The 18,812-nt window shown below is 47.9% G+C and overlaps 2 protein-coding genes across 2 annotated transcripts; both read right to left on the minus strand.

Moving 5' to 3' along the window:
- Positions 1-1,092: 1,092 nt before the first annotated feature.
- Positions 1,093-6,138, minus strand: LOC119407178 (uncharacterized). The gene is made up of 2 exons (XM_037674052.2): positions 4,615-6,138; positions 1,093-2,090 (listed from the first exon to the last, which is right to left on the minus strand). Exons 1-2 carry the CDS (start codon positions 5,874-5,876, stop codon positions 1,103-1,105), a joined length of 2,250 nt encoding a protein of 749 aa, XP_037529980.1. The 5' UTR covers positions 5,877-6,138; the 3' UTR covers positions 1,093-1,102.
- Positions 6,139-8,633: 2,495 nt separating this feature from the next.
- Positions 8,634-17,600, minus strand: LOC119407180 (uncharacterized). The gene is made up of 3 exons (XM_037674055.2): positions 17,457-17,600; positions 14,813-16,054; positions 8,634-11,796 (listed from the first exon to the last, which is right to left on the minus strand). The coding sequence occupies exons 2-3, from the start codon at positions 16,018-16,020 to the stop codon at positions 10,866-10,868; spliced, it is 2,139 nt and encodes a 712-aa protein (XP_037529983.1). The 5' UTR covers positions 16,021-16,054; positions 17,457-17,600; the 3' UTR covers positions 8,634-10,865.
- Between the last annotated feature and the right edge of the window lie 1,212 nt (positions 17,601-18,812).

An 18,812-nucleotide genomic window follows, 5' to 3' on the forward strand; every position in this document is an offset into this window, starting at 1 on the left:
GGCCATGTGCGTCACAGCCTTGTGTGGTCACGTGACCACGCCTCCTACACTTCTACGTCACTGCCCAACCTCGGCGCCCAGAAACCGAAACCGAAAGTTGTCCAAATAAAAAGGCGATATTAAATTATTTAGCAAGAATACATGAATCTTGGTGCGTGCATCATGCTTCCTGGAGCTATAGGAAACGCTTACAGCAAAGAACGCGCAAGCCACAAATTTGGTGGCACCACCCCTTTAACATACAGGTAAACCTATATAGCTACATGGCCGTGTTGTTGCATTTCACCCCAATTTAAATGTGGCCACCATCACTGGGAATCGAACCCGTATCCTTGAGCATGGCAGCACAACAACTAAGCCACTATAAAACCACAGCTCTAGCCACTGATTGCAGTACACGAGCTAGCATGCTTTGTCATCAAACATGGGGACCTTGCCACAGTAATCACAATTTTAACAATAACACGACATCCTGCATGCCACATTAAGCGTGCTTTCCTGACCTGAGACGAACGTCAGTAACACGGCCATTTCATTTCGTTCGCACAATCACTTGCAGTAATTACTGACGACTAGACAGACAGCTGTTGCGAACATGTCCTACATATGTGCAGTCCTCAATTGCCCTTATATAGAACATAAAATTCACTGAGATACAATGTACCACGTCTTCAACAAGCATAAGCGACTTCGATTTCTCGTAGCCAGCAAAGCCTAGCATTACCAGAGGTATTGAGTCAAGGCCATCTACTAGTTACCACGACCCTGATTTCAGAGTAAAGCCACTAATAATAATTGTATTGCAACAATGGCAGCACGCTTACACAAATGCTCAAAACAATAAGCTGTTCACATATATACACTTTGCTTATTATTCTGCATACAAGAACCCACTTATTCCCAATGCTACCTAAAACAAAGCTACCATTTTGTATACATTGCAAAGCACAATCAAGGAGATGACTTGCGATGCATGTGGCACCTTATCTAACAGGTGCCAGGGCAATCTCACTGTCGGTAAGCACAAGCAATCATACATTATAAGATAGTTAACACTGACACCAGCGTGCCTCTGTACAATACACCGGGAAGCACCAGAAAATTAAACGTGCCTATTACGGCGTCTAATAGGGCTGCCACCGACTGCAGAAACGACGTCCGACAGCTTCAGATACTGAGTAATAGCGCACAGGCAGTCACTGTGAAGACTGTCAATCTGGGTGCCCGTGCCGGGGTGGCACTCAATCTTGTTCTTTACGACACCAGTCAGTTCGAAGTAGTGCGCCTGAATGTAAACCTTGGCCGACTTTACGGCCCACCTTGCCCTCTCCTCGGTCTTCTCGGTCACCTTCATCACGTACGGAACGAACGACGCATTGTCGCTCAGAAGCTCAAACGTCTCGGCGACTTGCCTGTCCAGCCTCCGGCACGTGAGCAAGCTCACCGCCAGGTTCAGGAGACTGACGTTTCGTCGGAGCGTGCTGAAGACGCGGAAAGAGACGTGGTTTGGATGCGGCGGGGAGGTCAGCGTAAAGTCCACGACGGAGTGGTTCTTCAACAGGCCGCGCGAAACATAGGCAAGGCGCTTGGTGGGCATTGGCTGAGAGAGTTCCAGCTCCAGCCTAGTGACTGCCGTGTTCTTGGACAGCATGTAGGCGATGGACTTGAGCGATTGTAAGCTTACCTCGGCGCTTCTGAAACATACCTGAGTCACGGTGCAGTTCGTAGCAAGCGCCTTGGCGACCTTGCCGAACAGCCCTTCGTCGGAAGCGTCGATGATTAGGCCGACGTCGAGATTTTGGACCGTTCGATTCGAGACGAGTGCGGAGCACAAGGCGGCGGCGAGTTGTTGGCGGTCTGCCGTCGTCCCGACTTTTACGGTTTTCACGTGGCAGTTTGTGGCGAGATTTTCGAGCAGTGCACAGATGCTGGCTTCAGTGAGCTCATTAACATCGCTGAGGTGGAGTTCTGTCGGCGACTCTGAGGCAAGTGCCAGGGCTGCTGACAGTGGGGGTAGGTCTGGCTCGGCCCAGGGCATCTGGATGCGGCTGTAGCCTTTGTCTTGGGCCATTTGAAAGGACAGGGTCAATCTGCATTGAAAAGTTTGGAGTCAAACGTTGCGCACAGGTTTAAAGAGTCTATGTGCACAGCTGCTACAATGCACACAGATACCTGCGTGCGTGGGAACCACTGCATTATGACTGTAGCCATAAATTTACACATCTTTCAAAAAATATCAACAGGCTATTTAATAGAGACTGTTAATAGTTTAATAGGACTGTTTTTTGGCCTAACTGTTATTTGCTACAGGACACATTTTGCCATGTATTAACACTCGGACAAAAAAGGAAGACACATGAACGAAGGCACTTCCAAGTGATCAGTTGGAAGCGTCGTCTATGTCGGTGTATATGCGCTTTTCTTTTGTGTGTCTGTTAACTTGTGGAAAGATATGTCCAATAATTTAACAGTTTATTGTATTCAGGTAGACATCAGCATGCATACAACTCTGTGTATATGTCTACACGCCCACGTACCAAATACTTGCACCCGGCCCCAGTAAGCTCGATACAGAAAGTTACTGAGCTGGTTGCTGAAGCAAGAAAATTTTTGCTTCCTGGGCTTGCATTCTTTTTCCCTCTTTAATGAAAAGAGAGAAAATGCTAGCAAAGGCTGAGCTATGTTACTGCACTGCCATTTACCTCTTAATGGCACTCAAACAATGAATGCCATGTAAATTAAGTGTAACTGTTTGGTACAGCAAAGCTTGTTTGAGCTATTAGATTGGAAGGAAGTGAGCCACTTTCCAAGACAACAGGGAGCTTATGACCAAGTTGCACACTTTTCCATTGCGATCGAGCTTGATTGGAATCTAACTTCATGATTGTGATTGGCTCCCTTCTGCAGTACGTGCAAAGGAGGCCATTGCAATGGAAAAATGTGCCAAACTCCCCAAACTAACTCCCAAAAAAGCTCCCAAACAAACTCAGTCATCACCGAAAGTGCACTATGTGACTAGGCTAGCGGATTGTACACACTCTGTTTTAGATAAACAAGGTGCCTAAACTCCTTTCAACATTCCTTGCATTCTCTCTGTGCAACAAGCTATTCGTGAATCCTAAACTTGAGCTCCCTGCATGTAATGTCCTTGTATAAAAGATCTTTCAACTGAAATTCGGATGCAGTTGTTTAGGCTCTGGGAATGTAAGTGCCGGCATTACCCGCTGTTCTGGAAAGTTGGAACGACTGCATTTTCCTGCATTCAACAACCTAGAAAATCAATCCCCATAAAATGTTTTACATACTGGCACGCGTTCCTACAAGCCATTGGTGCCAACAAGGGGGTTTAAAAGAGAATTCTGGAGTGGAAGCCCTCACAATGCCTTAGCAGCAAATGTGAAGCCCGCATTGGCTTGTAGTTTTACTTTAACAGCACAGCCTCCTCTTGTAATGCCTGATGACAGATAAAGTGTGTTTCTTCTGCGAATGTAAATGCTAGGTTGAATACAATAGAAGAGATCACTGTTCGCGACGAAAATAATGCATCCGGATGAATGTTGGTAGCGTTCTAATAATAGTTCACAAGATACTGAGGTTTCTTAAAGGGACACTACAGGGAAACAATAAATTGGTTTATACTGATAAATTATACTCTGAAAGCTCTAGTGTCGTTGATTTCACCACCATAGGTTTATTAATAGACGAGAAAATTAATGCCAAAAGTTTCACCTTTAAATTTCCCGCTGAAATCCCCTATGGTGACGCCACAGATTTCAGTGATTTTTCGTATTTTGGCCTCGGCTCAACGAAATTTCCTGAAACTTGATATGTGAAGTCTCTGTCTCCTTCAGAAGACAATGTACTTCATTTACATTGTATATAAGTTAACAAGTAGGCCTTAGTAGACGCCGTCAAAATCTCCGACGTCACGGCGACTGGTGTGCGAACTGCAGTGTGGCGTTGCCACCCACGTTTTCTTTTTGCGCGTTTTCTCGCTTACGAAGTGGCTTTACGCGGCAAGCGTGGTGTTTTTGGTATCACGAATGAGTAATTCACTAATACGTGAAAAATCATTTTCTCTTTCGTGTCTGTTTAGGAAAACCAGTAACGCCAAGTCGCCTGCTGAGCAGTATCTGTCAGGAAAAATTATCTACATAAACTCGTAGGGCCTGTGAGCAAAACTCTGATTTTTCTTTGCCGTACGCTAACATTGTACCGTGCCTGAAGTAAGATGGCGGAGGTCCGGGTTCACTTTTTGCGACATAATAGGTAGTTTTAGAATAGGGTACGCAGATAGCGTTTGTTGCGTATGTACGCTATTAGAGAGTTTTAGAATAGGGTACACAAAGCTTGGCATTAGCGTTCGTCACCACTGGGCGTGCATCGTTCGCTATGCTCTTCGGTTACTTAACGGAGGCCTGCAAGAGGATAGTGTATGATGCATGCGCAGTAGTGACAAACAATAACGCAAAGCTTTGCATGTCCTATTCTAAAACTCTCCAATTTCCACTCCAGTATTCTTTTTTGAACCTCCTTGGGCGCCAAAGAGGTCTGCTTTACGTGTGCACAGCTTTGAGCACAGCTACACCATGATGAACAGGCATACGTAGCTACCTCTCTTGCTCGGAGCCTTGGACTTCCGAGAACATCACACTCTTCAGCGTCTCGTTCTTGCGCAGCATTCTGCAGAACGTGTTGATGGCGCTCGCAGACACCGCGTTGTTCCTCAGGTCCAGCATTTCGAGAACGCGGTTCGTTTCCAGGCCGTGAGCGAGCGTTCCTACGGCGTCGTCGTCGACGTGAGCACCGTTTAATTCCAACTTCTTCAAATGCACGTTGCGCCTCAGCGCAGCGCCGAGCGCCTCCGCGTTGGTGCCGAAGATGTTGCAACCGTTCAGGTCCAAGTGCTTCAGCGCGACCCTGTTGTTAGCTAGCGCCTCGAAGAGACACTCGAAGCGCGTCTCGCATTGGTTGATGTGCAGTTCCAGAGGGATCATGCTGGTCTTGAGGGCCTCCGTGAACGCATAAAGGCTGGCGTTGTTGCCCAGGCAGCGGTCGAGCGTGAGCTTGGTCAAGGAACAGGAGAACCTCAACAGCCTCGCTACAGAGTCCGTGTTCCCTTTCGTGAGGTTGTTCTCAACGATTGACAACTCGCGAAGAGCGCGACAGCCTTGAAGCGCTCTCAACAGGCGGTTCGCGGTGTTCTGCGACATGCGGTTGTCGGATAGCGTAACCGACGTGATGTGACTCGCGTTTCGTCTCAGCAGGTTCGCCATGCATCGTGACATGGACGCCTTGATGGGCAAGGAGGCGAACTTGAAGCTCATAAGACGTTCGAGGGCGTCCAGTCCCTCCGCGAGCTCTTCTTCGCAAAAGGGCGTTTCGCGGCTTCCTACAAGCTCGAGCTGCTGGAGGTTGACGCTCCGTCCTAGCGCGAGCGCCAGCGTGAATGCCGGTCGATAGAAGAGCACCATATTCCCTTGGCCTTCGAACGTTTCCAGGTTGACGCGCTGGATGCACCGGTGCGCCTTCGGAAGCCAGCAGAAGACGTACGCAGCGTCGTATAGCTCGTCCTCATCACTGTACTCGCGCCTCCTCGTCCGGGTCGAGAGGATCGCAAGCGCTCCCGGTTTGGTCTCTTCCAGTTCGAGACTCACAGGGTGCAAGATCCTGCTCCATCGGTCCAGGTCGTGACGAAGCCAGCAGCACGCCGCGGCGTCGCTCTTCTCGTCGTCGTATTCGCAGGCTCGCTCGAAGTCCAGGCCTCGGTTCTTTAGCCGGGCTACGATTTGGTCCGGGTAGGAGGACGCGTTGCCGCTAGCGGCGGTGTCGTCCGACGCGAGTCCCTCGACCGCCTCTCCTTTTTCTGCCGTCATGTTGCCAAGCAGCGTTGTTCTGGTCGTCGAAAGATCCACCTACCACGCTTTCACACACAGATAGGCACCAACTGTAGAAGCTTATGGTTAGTCCGATCAGTCCGATCCGTTAATAGCGAACGGACAGGATCGGACAAGCTTGCTGTCGGCAGCAGCGGCAACTGCTCGCCTGTTGCAGCGTGACTCATGCGTCGATATTTCGCACAGTTTCACCAAACTGTGAACATAACGACACCCTCCTGTTTGTTAGCCACTTTCCTGCGGTTGCGCTGCTATTGCACCACAACCCAGAAGAAAACAACGTCAAGTTTCGGTTCCGGTTCTCACCCACTGTCGCTTCTACTTCCGATTTCCAGGTTTTTGCGCTCGGTTTTTGTAGCTATTAACAAAATTGTGTTATATATTACGTTTAAGCAAACAGTTTACCTATTTGTACGAAAAATCTGCTCTGTGCGGGCCCTCTCCAAGTTCCAACGTGGTTCTCATTGTCGTCTTCGACAATTCGCACCGGTGTGCACCGGGGCGCCCAGGCGCTACGATGATTGGACTAAACGGCGTGCCAGGGCGCCCCGGTGCGCACCGGTGTGATTTGTCGAAGATGCCATCAGTCGGAGCACAGAGGTGCTCAGGTAGCGCTGTGAAAACACCATGGAAAACACCCGTCAACAGCGCCCCCCGTGCGGCGCACGTCTTCGAGTATTACAAAAATCGAGGCAGCACCTCTTCTGATCTGAATGAAGACCGCCACAGTGCATGCGCTCTCCTAAGCTGCGTTGCTGTGGGAAATTTTTGAATACGTCGTGAGCAGGGAGGCTGTTTATAGTGCTCCTTCTCAAGAAAAAAGCGAATTTTTTTCTCTCTCTTTCGAACGCAGATGATGTTTCTGTGCGCTGCATGTCACTTTGGCTTTTGTGCGCCACTCCAGTCATGCTGCAGCGACAGTGTCTGTAAGCGTGGCATGCATAAGCTCAATCCCGCGGCCCTTGAACAATAACATAATCAAAGAAGTAAAAATCAACGAGCTGCTACGCAAGTGTGATCACTGTGACTGAGCCTGGCGGTGCATTTTGGCACTGGCTGTTGTTTGAGTACCAGACAAACATGCAAAAACTAAAAGACAAATGCAAATTTTGTGGCAGTGACCATTATTGAACGGCACATTTGTCTCCGCCTGGCCTTTGCAAGCAGGAACTTGAATATGCTGACAGAGAGAGAACATGCATTGCGGCCGAAATTGCTTCATTTTTTTCATTCATTTGTTTAGTAGCAACTGTTAATCCACATTCCGCAAGCTTCCCATTGCAAGGGGCCATCTTTATTACACCTGTAGATATCATTATGCTTGCCCTCCTCAGCAACGTCATTCACAGCAACTGCTGCCACTCTGTGACATGAACTTCCCTTTCACTACTTAGTTACTTGCTTTGCTTCATCATTAAGTGCTGTAGAATCCTGTACCATGGATAAATAAAAAAAAGAGGGGGGGGGGGGTACCACCAACCATTCTTTTGGAGGCTTGACTCAATGTGGGTTCCTTAATGTGCGCCTAAATCCAAGTACACTGGTGTTTGTTTTTCCATTTGGCCCCCATCGAAGGGAATTGAACACGCATCCTTGAGCCTAGCAGTGCGACGCATATGGCCCGCTGAGCTGCCATGGCAGTGTACCAGCTTTGTGCTGTATCACTTTTATTAGGGCATACTGTGATCGCAGAGTGCCTCATAGTTTGACCGTGGTGTAGCGAAGCCTTTATTGAGTAATGGGTTGCGCTCTCTATAGCCTTCTAGTGGGTCGTCTCCTTTGGCTCTTCGCGCTCGCGCTCTTGAGTCCGTGTTTGTGCCTTGACTGTCGCCATTGCATATCGTCGCCGACTACCGTCCAATAAACGCCTCAACAAATTGGTGGAGGTGCTGTGCTCCTATTCGATGCCCCTGGAGCTGAGATCCCGTACCCTACCAACTACCATGCCTCAAGACGCTGCTCAGCAAACGTCTCCTTCCACAACGACCGCATGTCCCGGTGTCCCCCGCATCCGCGACCCTCCCATCTTCACCGGCGCGGATGGGACCGATGTTGAGGACTGGCTTGCGATGTACGAGCGTGTGAGCGTACCAAACAAATGGGACGAGGCAGGCAAACTCAGCAACCTGGTTTTCTACCTCGCGGGTGTGGCGGGCCTGTGGTACAACAACCACACCACCGAGTTCCCCACGTGGTCTGCTTTCAAGACCGCCGTCATCGATGTGTTTGGCCGCCCTGCTGTTCGTAAACTGCAAGCCGAACAACGCTTACATGAACGAGCTCAGCAGACCGGTGAGTCCTTTACGAGCTACATTGAAGACGTCCTGGACTTGTGCAAGAAGGCTGACGCGGCCATGCCTGAGTCTGACAAGATCCGCCACGTTCTGAAAGGCATCGACGACGATGCCTTCACTATGCTGCTCGCCAAGAACCCTCGTACTGTGGCCGAGGTGATTACGCTCTGCCAAAGCTACGAGGAGCTGCGCCGGCAGCGACCTGTCAACCTCCATCACGCGACGCCGATCTGGCAGGCTTGTCGGCCATTTCTGATCAGTCCGCCTTGCTCACCGAGATCAAGTCATTCGTGCGCGAGGAAATTGCCCGCCAGTTCTCCCTACTGGCCTTCCCTCGCCCGCAGCATGTTGAACAGCCGTCGACCACGCTGCTGGCTCCCTTACGCCGCGCTATTCAGCAGGAAATCGTGGAGGTCATGCCGGAATACCAAAGTGAGAGAAGTTCATGTTTGACAAATGATACTCTCGACCGCTTGTCGAGAGCCCGACAAAAGACTTGAAAAAGACATGCATACTTTGCTCAAGGGAAATGTTGAGGTCACAAGACTTTTAATAGCACAACAAGAGCATTACATTAAACGACGCTTCAACTGATGAACAAGACAGAAGGTACAACTTCTGTTTCTTAAAACTTGGTTCTTAAGTATACATCGAAAATATGTCGGCTCTAGAACAAATCAATCATAACATGCACCTAAAGGAAGCATATTCCGATCAGCTAAATAAATACATCCCACGCGAACACGCCAAAATCATATGTTAGATAGACTCAAGTTAGACACTTTGTCTCCGTACACTATTCGCTTTTTTATTTCTTTCTTCTAGGGAGGGGGAGTCAGAATTTCAGATGGGTATTCATTATAATAGCTGCACAGATGCTTATCATTAATAATAGTAAACTTATTCATATCTAAGTGAGCATACCAACGACACATTTATCTTTTTGTACAAGAAGCATGGCTGTTCAAGCATGCGACCTTACTTCTGTGTTGGCCCCGATGCAACTGATTTCCTGAGGAACATGAAAACACCAATCACCTAGCACTTCACTAGTTTGGCTCTTACAAAAAGGAACAAAGATAGTTTAAAGTATAGAAGCCGACTGTGAGCAAAGATCGAATGCTCAATATGGCTCGCTGCAATGATCACCGAGCCTTTCTTTTCTCTCCAGAGCAAGAGAACAGCAACAGCTACGAAGGAGGACTTTGAGAGTTTGACACGTACCATACACTGGTGCCGTGCACAGAAAATTTAATTAGGCTAGATTACATTGGATTGGATCCACGTGACAGCCTACCAGTACAGCATGTGAGCACACTTACTATACTCAGGATAGTGCGAATACTACGCCTGTACAGATGTCGTGGAAAAACTAATTTTTTCCAACTGTGAAGACAGATGGAGGGGGGCGGGAAGAGAGAGATTGATAAGATAATGTATATATGATGTAAGTGGTGTATGAGTGATGCATCTGTCCCTTTGATAACAATCATGGTTAATCAGGACACCAATGGATGCTTATTTCCACTAGCACCTGTGCGAATTTCTTTGGCTCAACAGCACTGGCAAGAAAAAGCAGCGCAATTTCTCGTGGTAACAGAGCACATAGTTTTGCCCAAGTGAGCCAATCAGTGAGCACATACCCAAAACTGCTTCTCCACCTGAAGGAATCCAATGCCTTAACATCATTTGATTTTAATCAGTGTAATATACATGTTGGACAATACAGACAACAAAGACGATATGCGGCTAGATGCTGCCGTGAGGGAATTTTCCGGGTGCTGAATATGTGACTGTAAATTGCGGCTATGTTTGCGGTTGCAAGTTGTGACATTGCTCGGAGAGTGTGTGTGTGTGTGTGTGTGTGTGTGTGTGTGTGTGTGTGTATGTACATAGGTATGTATGTACATATATATGTACGTATGCGGTACTGCAGTTCACATTGTAGTACACCAATTACAACAAAACAATGCGATGCAACTAATGGTACGTGTTCCCCAAGAAGTCTTTATAAACCATCTAAATGTTAGTTTTTTACCATACACATTGCCGAAGGATTCTTCAGCGCTCCTTGTCGAAGCATGCCATGCTAGAGTTGAGCATAACACATCACTTAGCTATTATAGGCTGAACACTTAAAAGTGATGCCTTTACACACATTTAACATCTATGTACATGAGTATGCACACACATACAATATGAACACATGTGCAGATGGGAGAGACGCGAGTGAACACCGAAGCGGCAGTTTTCTGGAACATGTACACAGGAGGAACATCCGTCTACTTTACCTTGCACTTGAGTTTCTTTTTTGACACACTCACAACATCTAACCTTAGTTTGTACTTGAATATGCCATGGTAAGTAGATAAGAGGTGCCTTACTCGAATTGTTTGATTTATGCTGTTTCCTTCATGAGTTTATGTGGTTGATAGAGCAGTATAGCACGTTAACACAATGCCAGTTTCCAGCGAAATGAAAAAAAAAAAGATATATTAGAAACATTCAACCGCAAGAAAGGAATGTAAGACTACAAATAAAATAAACAAAAGACGGAGTAACAACAGTTTTGATTGAGAAAAACAACGTTCATCAATAATATGAGCTCCTTTAAGTTGTACTATGCCACGAAAGTTGGTGTAAACCAACTTTACTTAACGCCAACGACTAGAGTTCAACAAGTGTCACAGGATAGAACGTCACAGACTTTCAAGTGCTTTGCGATAGCGACCCAACAGTCGGGACTAAGCTCGTCGATCTGCGTGCGTTTCTCGGGGTAGCACTCCAACTTGCGGCGGACAACGCAGTTGATGAAAAGGTAGTTGGTGCGGAGGAAATGCCTCGCCGCCTTTACGGCACACCTCGCTTCGGCTTCACTCATCCCGGCCTCCGACTGCAACGCCAGAATCAACGATGGCTTTGACTCGAGGAGCTCGAACGACTCAGCGAAACGCTTGCCCACATTCCGCTTCAGCACGAAACGGACGGCGCGGTGCAGGCACGTCAGGTTCCTCTGGACCGCCGCCATCGCGGAGGGCGTCGCGCGGTGCATGTGCACCTCGGTGATGAACTTGTTCTCGATGAGCCCGTGAGATATAGTGTTGAGCAGTTCGGGTCGCAGTTCAGGTAAGCTTGACAGCCGGAAAGTGCGCAGGCTCTCGTTGGACTCAAGCAACAGCGAGATCAGTTCTCCGGACATGCTGCTCAGTTCGCGGCACTCCAGCGTCAGCTCGACCGCGGATTCGTTGGCGGCGAGGCCCTGCGCTACCATCACGGCGCAGTTGGAGTCTAGGAAGCTCTCGTGGAGCGTGACGGATAGGAGGGACTTGTTCTCCTCGAGTGTGGTCAGGAGGGCTGTCATGTGCTGGTGCTGAGCGCCGTTGAAGGTGACGCTTAGGCGTTTTACGGAGAGACTCGAGCTTAGTGCTCTGCACAGGGAGGTGAAGGACGCTCCGGTGTCCTGGTCGAGCATGAGATGCAAGTCGGTGGGACACAGCAGCGGTTCCGACACGGACGCGACAAGCCCTTGGGTGACCACGGGTATGTATGGAAAGTGGATGCGGCCGTACCACCTGTTCCTGTCCAAGTCCGCGTACAATGCCATCCTGTAAAGAGCCAAAAGCAGTGTTGATGCGGCTCAAAAAGACGTAGACGATGATACGGAATACAAAAGACGAGTTTGGTTATGTTGGGATAGCTGGTACGTTAACGTGTCTGTAGTCGGACACAACTTAAGAAGCCAATGATATTTCCTCCTCATAGTACGAGGAATATGAGCCTGCACCAATAGGCACTCACTCTAGAGTGACATCTCGAGCCGGAAATGGGGCGATCCCGCTTGATGGAGGCCTGAAGAGATGAATATTCTCGAATGGGGGTGTTGCTGGAGCCAATTTTTCGAAAAGTGGTTTGTCTTTTTTTGAGGCAGCAACTGCCTACATTAGCACGTGTATGTGCGCTAAGGCAGGCACATACACGTGCTAAGGTAGGCAGTTTTTGAAGAAGAGAAGACTAGCGACACTCCCTATTCAAAAATATTCATATCTGCATATAGTGCAGCATGAAAGGTTGAAGAAAAAGAAACAATACACAGGACACTGTTTGTATGTCTTTGTCTTTCCATGCTGCACTGAGCACATAAACGCACCAACTAGCCCGACATTTGGTCCTATTGTTTGTAAATAGGACCAAATGTTTGTAACTTGGCAAGAAAGTTACTAATCTTGAGAGATGAAAAATTGTTGAGTATGGGGTGTCGTTTGAGCTAACGTTTTGACAAGCGGTCAAGTCTTCTTCAAGGCTGCAACTGTCTACCTTAGCACGTGTATGTGCATGTTTATGTGTATATGTGTTATGTAGTGTATGCATGTTATGGTATGCTATGCACATGTTTATGTGCTTGTCCTTTCCTCCTTTGTTTGGGTTGGAGGATAGGATATGAAACATGCACATACACGTGCTAAGGTAGGCAGTTGTAGCTTTGCACAAGACAAGACCACTTGTCAAAACGTTGGCTCTAGTGACACCCCGTGTTCAAGAATTTTTCATCTCTTCAAGCTTTCATCTTCCCCTGAACTTCTGCCTTTTTAAACTCGATAGGAATTGTTTAGTCCCCTCAAAGGTCGCAATTACAAATATTGGTTATATGCTGGAAGCTGTGAGGCACTGGCTAGGGAGTGTTTTACAGAAATAAGGTTTTAAGACAAGTTTATTATTGGAGGAATCGGAAGAAACGGACATGTTCAGCTACCATGCCACATGCCACCAGGAGGGGCGCACCACTGTCGACAGACAGTACCTCAACCCCTTGCCTTGGCTTGTGTCCACAGGCACCATACTTTCCCTGTATTTGCCTGTATGCGGGAGCCGAGAAATTGCAGCCTGTACACATGACAACCCTATCTCTTTTTATTTTCCTCCTTTCTATTTCGCTTTTGGGGTGCATTTTGAGAAGCAACTTGCTTTTTTGGAGTCTGCAGTCTATAAACACAACAATGCTCCTTGAGGAGGAGGAATAAACTTTATTATCAACCAGCAATTTAAGTGCCTTGGCCTAGGCCAGAAAATTAATATTAAAGGGGTCATGAACCACTTTTCCGAGTAATCAACTTACGTCAGTATAGAGAAGTTATTGCCTCATGAATCAACTGTCCCAACATTTTCTTGAATCCGTAAAGAACGAGCGTAGTTACTGGGGTTGGTTGCACCCTTTAGGTGCTTTCACTCTTCTTTTGTCCTGATGAGCGTGCTGGAAGCTACACAGGGAGAGATGGCACGGGGCAAAGAAGTTACGTCGGCATGCGTCATGACCATGAGCACGCGCGATGAAACCCGATCGCTCTCTTCCGTTGTGATTCCTGTGCGCAAGTGTGGCTCACTGTGTAGTATTAGCAGACTATGGAGCGAGGCGCCGACATATGGCAGCACCCCACGGCAAGAAAAGCATCTCATCCAAATGCCGCTCTTGGTTTATGTTGACTATTGACCAAAAGCATGCTATCTGCTATTCGGCGTCAAACAGCAGTTGCCAGCAGCCCTGAAGAGAGTGAGCACAGGCCTCTGTATGAATAGAGGGTGCATAAGAAAATGGCAACTTTGCACTCTGTTTCTAAACTCTCTTTGCAGCGCATGACTGCAAGATCTGGTTGAGCTGTTCACAGCAGTGTCTGCTGTCTGCCGGATGTGTCTTCTCACCAAGCCCAAGGGGTGGTTCATGACCCCTTTAAACATTCCTAAACCTTTCTGCTGCAGTACACTTTCTATGACTATGGAGATGCAAGAAATGTGGTTCAATTAAAATTTCTACGCATGGAATTAGCTGCCAGCCAAATGAGATATGTATAGATACACTACGTATGACATCAAGGAAGCAGCTTCTCACAGCACTAGAACCCAAACATGGTGCACATGCTGACATCAGTGCACAATGTCATCATGCATAGTCGCTTTGAGCTTGGTGGTTACAGTTTTTCAGCCGATCATCACCAGTATCAATTTGCCTCTTGGTGCAAGACGCACCTGTCGTGCTGTCACGTTTCTGGCTCACTCAACTTCTTGGCTTGCTATACTCAGTTTCATACACCAGGTGCAACGCTGTGGAAGCTAGCGAGAAATAGATGATTTTACCACCCGTAATGTGATTTTTTTTTTTTCATTTTTAGACTGAGTAATAAATGATGCTTTGTGCCTTTAGAAATAAACAAACCCTGTTATTTATATGGTTGTCAATAGCTTGTTCTGGATCGTTTAGCATCTCTTTGCTTTTGCGTCGTGGTGTCCGTGATTAGTTTCAGTAGCGCGCAGTCGGAACCAATTGGGGAGGCCATATTTACAACGACAAAATCCAAGTGCGAAACGCGCGGACTTACAGATTTTGCAAACCGATTGCACCTTGTTTATGAAATGGAGTATAGTACTCTACAATGGTAGCCACATTGACATCAATGCAAACTATCCATACATGACGGTAAACACTTGAAAGCATCACAAGTGAGGAATGATACAGTGATGAATATGTAAGGCTGTAATCCACAGCCACCTTATGTACAAAATGTGGGACATAGGTGTGAGTGCAACGCCAGAAGTGTGCAAAGAGTTTAGGCCACCGCTTGTCTCCCTTACCTATCACTCTTCGATCCTGAGTGGGCTTCGATCATCAACTTGAGCAACGTCGTATTTTGTTTGAGAGCGTTGCAGAGGACTCGCACCTCAGACGCGTCCATACAACACTGAGACACATCGAGAGTCTCAAGAGTCGTGTTTCCCTGCAGCCCCCTGGACACGTGCGTGGCAACACCGTGGAGCATCTTGAAACACTTCACTGTCAGTGAACGAAGACTTCGGTTTTTCAACAGCACCGACTCGAGCAAATCGGCCATAGTTTGGTCGATGTAGTTAACCCTGTAATCATCCCCAATGATTACAAGGTGCCTGAGCAAGTCACTGGCTTCGACGGCCATCAGAACATTAATGAGGGGTTCCTTAGATGCCTGGTAATGCAGCTCAACGAGTGACATGTTCTGTTTCAAAAGGGCGGCAACTGCAAGTGACATTTCCAGTTCGTTTATCCGGTAACGCGTTTCCGAGGAGTACATGTTACTCTCACGCTCAGACTGCACCCGCAGCGTCTCCAGGGTCTTTGACGATCGCAGCAGCTTGGCTAGGCTTCTCAGTGCGCTGGTGTTCAGGTTTGGACTGAACGAGAGATTCTTGAGCTTCTCGCATTTCGATATGCCGCTCACGACTGCTTCCGAGGCGGTGCCAGTGAACGCGGCCTTGGACAGGGTGACGGTCTCGACGGAAGCGCGACTGGTGGAGAGAAGTTCACCAGCCTTCGCGCCGAAGCTGTCACTTACGCGGACGTCGCGCAGCTCGAATGTTTCGAGCGAAAAGACGGGACCTAGGTTGTCTAGAAGCAAGGCCCAGTCGTAGCGCGCGTCGCCTTCGACGAATATGTGGCGAAGTTTCGACACGTGCTGCTCTGCACTCGTTTCGGGAACGACGAATGTCCGCGGGGGCGGATGGTGTTCGGTGACGCGGATCACCTCGACGCAACTGTGTTTGCGTGGCAGCCAAGCTGTGAAGTAGTCAGCGTCGTATCGGACGGTGACGTCTTTCAGGCGGGTCTCGGCGACGATTCTGTCCCGCGTGCACAGCTGAAGCTTTCCGAGCTTCCACTCTGTCAGATGAAGGTTCAGAGGGTTGAGCACGGTGTTCCACTTTTCGAGATCGTCGCATAGCCAGCAGCTGTCCTCCGATGCCGACTGCGAGCAGTTGCGCTTGAGATCCAAGCGTGCCAGTTCTTCCTGCAGTGAGTGCATGCCGTTCATACTGTAGGCGTATGTATGTCGTTACTGTGACCAACTGCAAAGAAAGAGAAAAAATGGATGAGAACAGCCTATGAAATTACTATTGAGAAAAGAGAATTTGTCAATGAGCTAGATGCCAGCACTCAAATGTTTACGAATCGTGATAGTGGATACACTGCCAGCTGCTTGCAGTATACATACAGCCGTCGCATGTGGCACATGTGTGGTATGATGCATCGACATGTGTGTACCTCATACCACACATGTGGCTTGGTCTAGTGGTGAAATATGCAAATAAAAGGAGAGAGCAGTGCTATTCCTTCTATTGCCTCTACCTCTTCTTGCGGTTTTCCTTCTTTTTTCTTTATCACTTTATATTGTTCTAATAGCAACAATACTTACCGAAAACGACACTTGTGCACTGAAATGTTCCAGCAAATAATAGACATAAAAAAGGAAGCGTAAAATAGACAAATTCATGGCGGGAGTTTAGGCAGTAGAAGGAACGACACCACTCTCTCCTTTTATTTTTTTATTTCGCCAATGCGCGGCGCCACATGTGCGGTACGAGGTTATCTGCCACGTGTTCTCGTGTTTCTTTTCATAAAGATGACGGCTGTACCTATTGACCAGTGCCGGCAACAAAAGTGTTAAGTGGTTAGGTTGGATGCCACTCTGACACAAGGTGCACAGGAGGCTAAAGGCGTTTACGTATGCGTCTTAATTACTTCTACCTTCACACATCTCAGATCTCTACTCCCCACCCTATCCGTGCACCTGCGCTGTACGAGAAAATATCGGCGGTGTAGTCACATATGTGCACCCCGGACAATCGAATGGGGGCTCAGTGCAGCCAACTTTCCAACCCTGCTACTTTGTCGGCCACAATCTCCTACAATCAATAGTTACTGCAAAAAACTCTGTGCTGCCGGCAATATATCGCAATTGCCAATGGACCGAAAGTACTCCATCGCCGCCGTCTCACCAGAATAACCGCGACCACAAATGAAAGAAAAAGAAAGCATAATTAATTTCCATCCTCTGCCTTTGTATAGACAGCACAGTTTGCACGAATGCACTAACTCTGTGGTTTCGTCGTAGAAGATGCGACGAAAACAGAGGTTTAGTGCGTTCGTACACCGTCAGCATCGTCCTGGTAAGTTAGGGCAACAAAATGACAACAGATGTAGAATTCCTAAGAGACTGCATGGTTCTTGCATAAAATTCGTCCTTGCAACCAGAGTCTACGGCTTGCAATAACTGCTGGCGCTCGACTTTCACCGATGTTTTATTCTGTTTAGTACGCGCACTCGGTAGCACTCACCTATGGCACACTTATCTACGTAAACAAACACCATGCAGTAACAGCGCAAAAGCATACGGATCGGAACCGGCAGGTAAACAACCATCATGGGCGGCAATAGATGGAAGAGTTTTGCGCACGAAGCGCTACGTACCGTATTATCGGCGCATAAACAGTGCCAAACGATGTCGAAACCACGTTCACCATGCAGCTACAGGAGGCAAACAACTCTTGCAAAGCTGTGGCGGCTGTGGCATCGCAGTGTACGCCATTTGTTGATGTTACAATCGTTTAGGTTAGCTATATTCACGTCTACCGTCAAAATGGCAAACGCCTCTACGCGGCGCGGTTTTGGCGCGGTAGTCTTGAAAGTTTCGTTTGGTAGTTGGCTCCTCTTAACGCGGGAAGACAACATTTGTGTCTGTTTCGTGCTTCGTTGATATATTCCTGCGTCGTTTTGTGGCAGTTTACCTCTATACTAGTGAAAGCGAAGACGGCAGTGTTGATTCTGCTTAGGTTTAAAAATGGCGCGCTCCTGCCCGATTTTGGTTAGCCGGCCTTTCGTCATGAGTGCTCCCCTGTGGTCCGCTGGCCATGATTACACCGTCTCCAAAGCTGCGGCTTGCTTCCCTGATTTGGTGAGTTCGAGTATTTGATCTTATTTAGACTCGCATATGTGTATTACACACACACACACTCACGCACACACACACACACGCAAACACACACACAAAGGGGGGAGGGGGCACACAAGAACACAAAAAGCCAGTCTTCTTATGTCCCTGTGTAGTTATAAGTGCTCGTATTTCAAATAGTAGACAATTCACATACTGAGTTGCAAAGCTCGCATACGTACGAAAAAGTTGATAGCGTAACGAAAGTATGCTAATTGCATTGACACAGAGAGACCCGTCCTTTAAGGCATCAAGTTGGACAGGTGTTTTTCTCTGCGGCTGCACAAATTGGGGAAACGCACCTTCTGGTCGCCTTGGCACCAATAACTGAGGTCAAGTCGCTCTTGCACGATCATCAAATGACAACACATTTGTGGTGGGGAAGATTAAGTATCTTTTATTGCTGTATTCATCTTTGCAACGTGTACAGCGACATTCCACCCTACGCAGCAAATGCTAGGTGCATGCACGGCTCAGCTTTACTTTCATTCACACCCTAGGTGTCTGTGCAACAGCAACTCGAAAGTCGTGGTACTGCTGAAAGGAACAACGGCAGTGATTGAGGGTATACTGGCAGTGGTTAGAGCAACTGGAAGGTTTTTAGTTACTGGACTGCCGGCGTGTCACCTACAGTCGTGACAGATGACTGTGTCACATTCCGAATGTTACGCCTACGACAGCCGCAGCCCGCCTTGAATGCTGGCCAAATATTCTCATGCGGAACACATGTATCTCTCATATTCTGGCCCCAGTTAGAGACCCCTGTCGTTTTTCTTATAAAACTGTCTGGCAGATAAGCTTCTTACGAGAAGCGCATCCTCTTTATCAGTTGCTTG

Source organism: Rhipicephalus sanguineus, chromosome 10, assembly GCF_013339695.2.
Source record: "Rhipicephalus sanguineus isolate Rsan-2018 chromosome 10, BIME_Rsan_1.4, whole genome shotgun sequence".
NCBI lineage: Eukaryota > Metazoa > Arthropoda > Arachnida > Ixodida > Ixodidae > Rhipicephalus > Rhipicephalus sanguineus.

What these genes read in the sequence shown, in the direction of transcription:
- LOC119407178 (XM_037674052.2), bottom strand. Translation starts at nt 5,876, where the DNA reads ATGACGGCAGAAAAAGGAGAGGCGGTCGAGGGACTCGCGTCGGACGAC. An exon ending in CAAGGCTCCGAGCAAGAGAG is followed by an intron (nt 2,091 to 4,614) that starts GTAGCTACGTAT and finishes TTTTCAATGCAG; the next exon opens with ATTGACCCTGTCCTTTCAAA.
- LOC119407180 (XM_037674055.2), bottom strand. Translation starts at nt 16,020, where the DNA reads ATGAACGGCATGCACTCACTGCAGGAAGAACTGGCACGCTTGGATCTC. An exon ending in TCAGGATCGAAGAGTGATAG is followed by an intron (nt 11,797 to 14,812) that starts GTAAGGGAGACA and finishes GGCTCTTTACAG; the next exon opens with GATGGCATTGTACGCGGACT.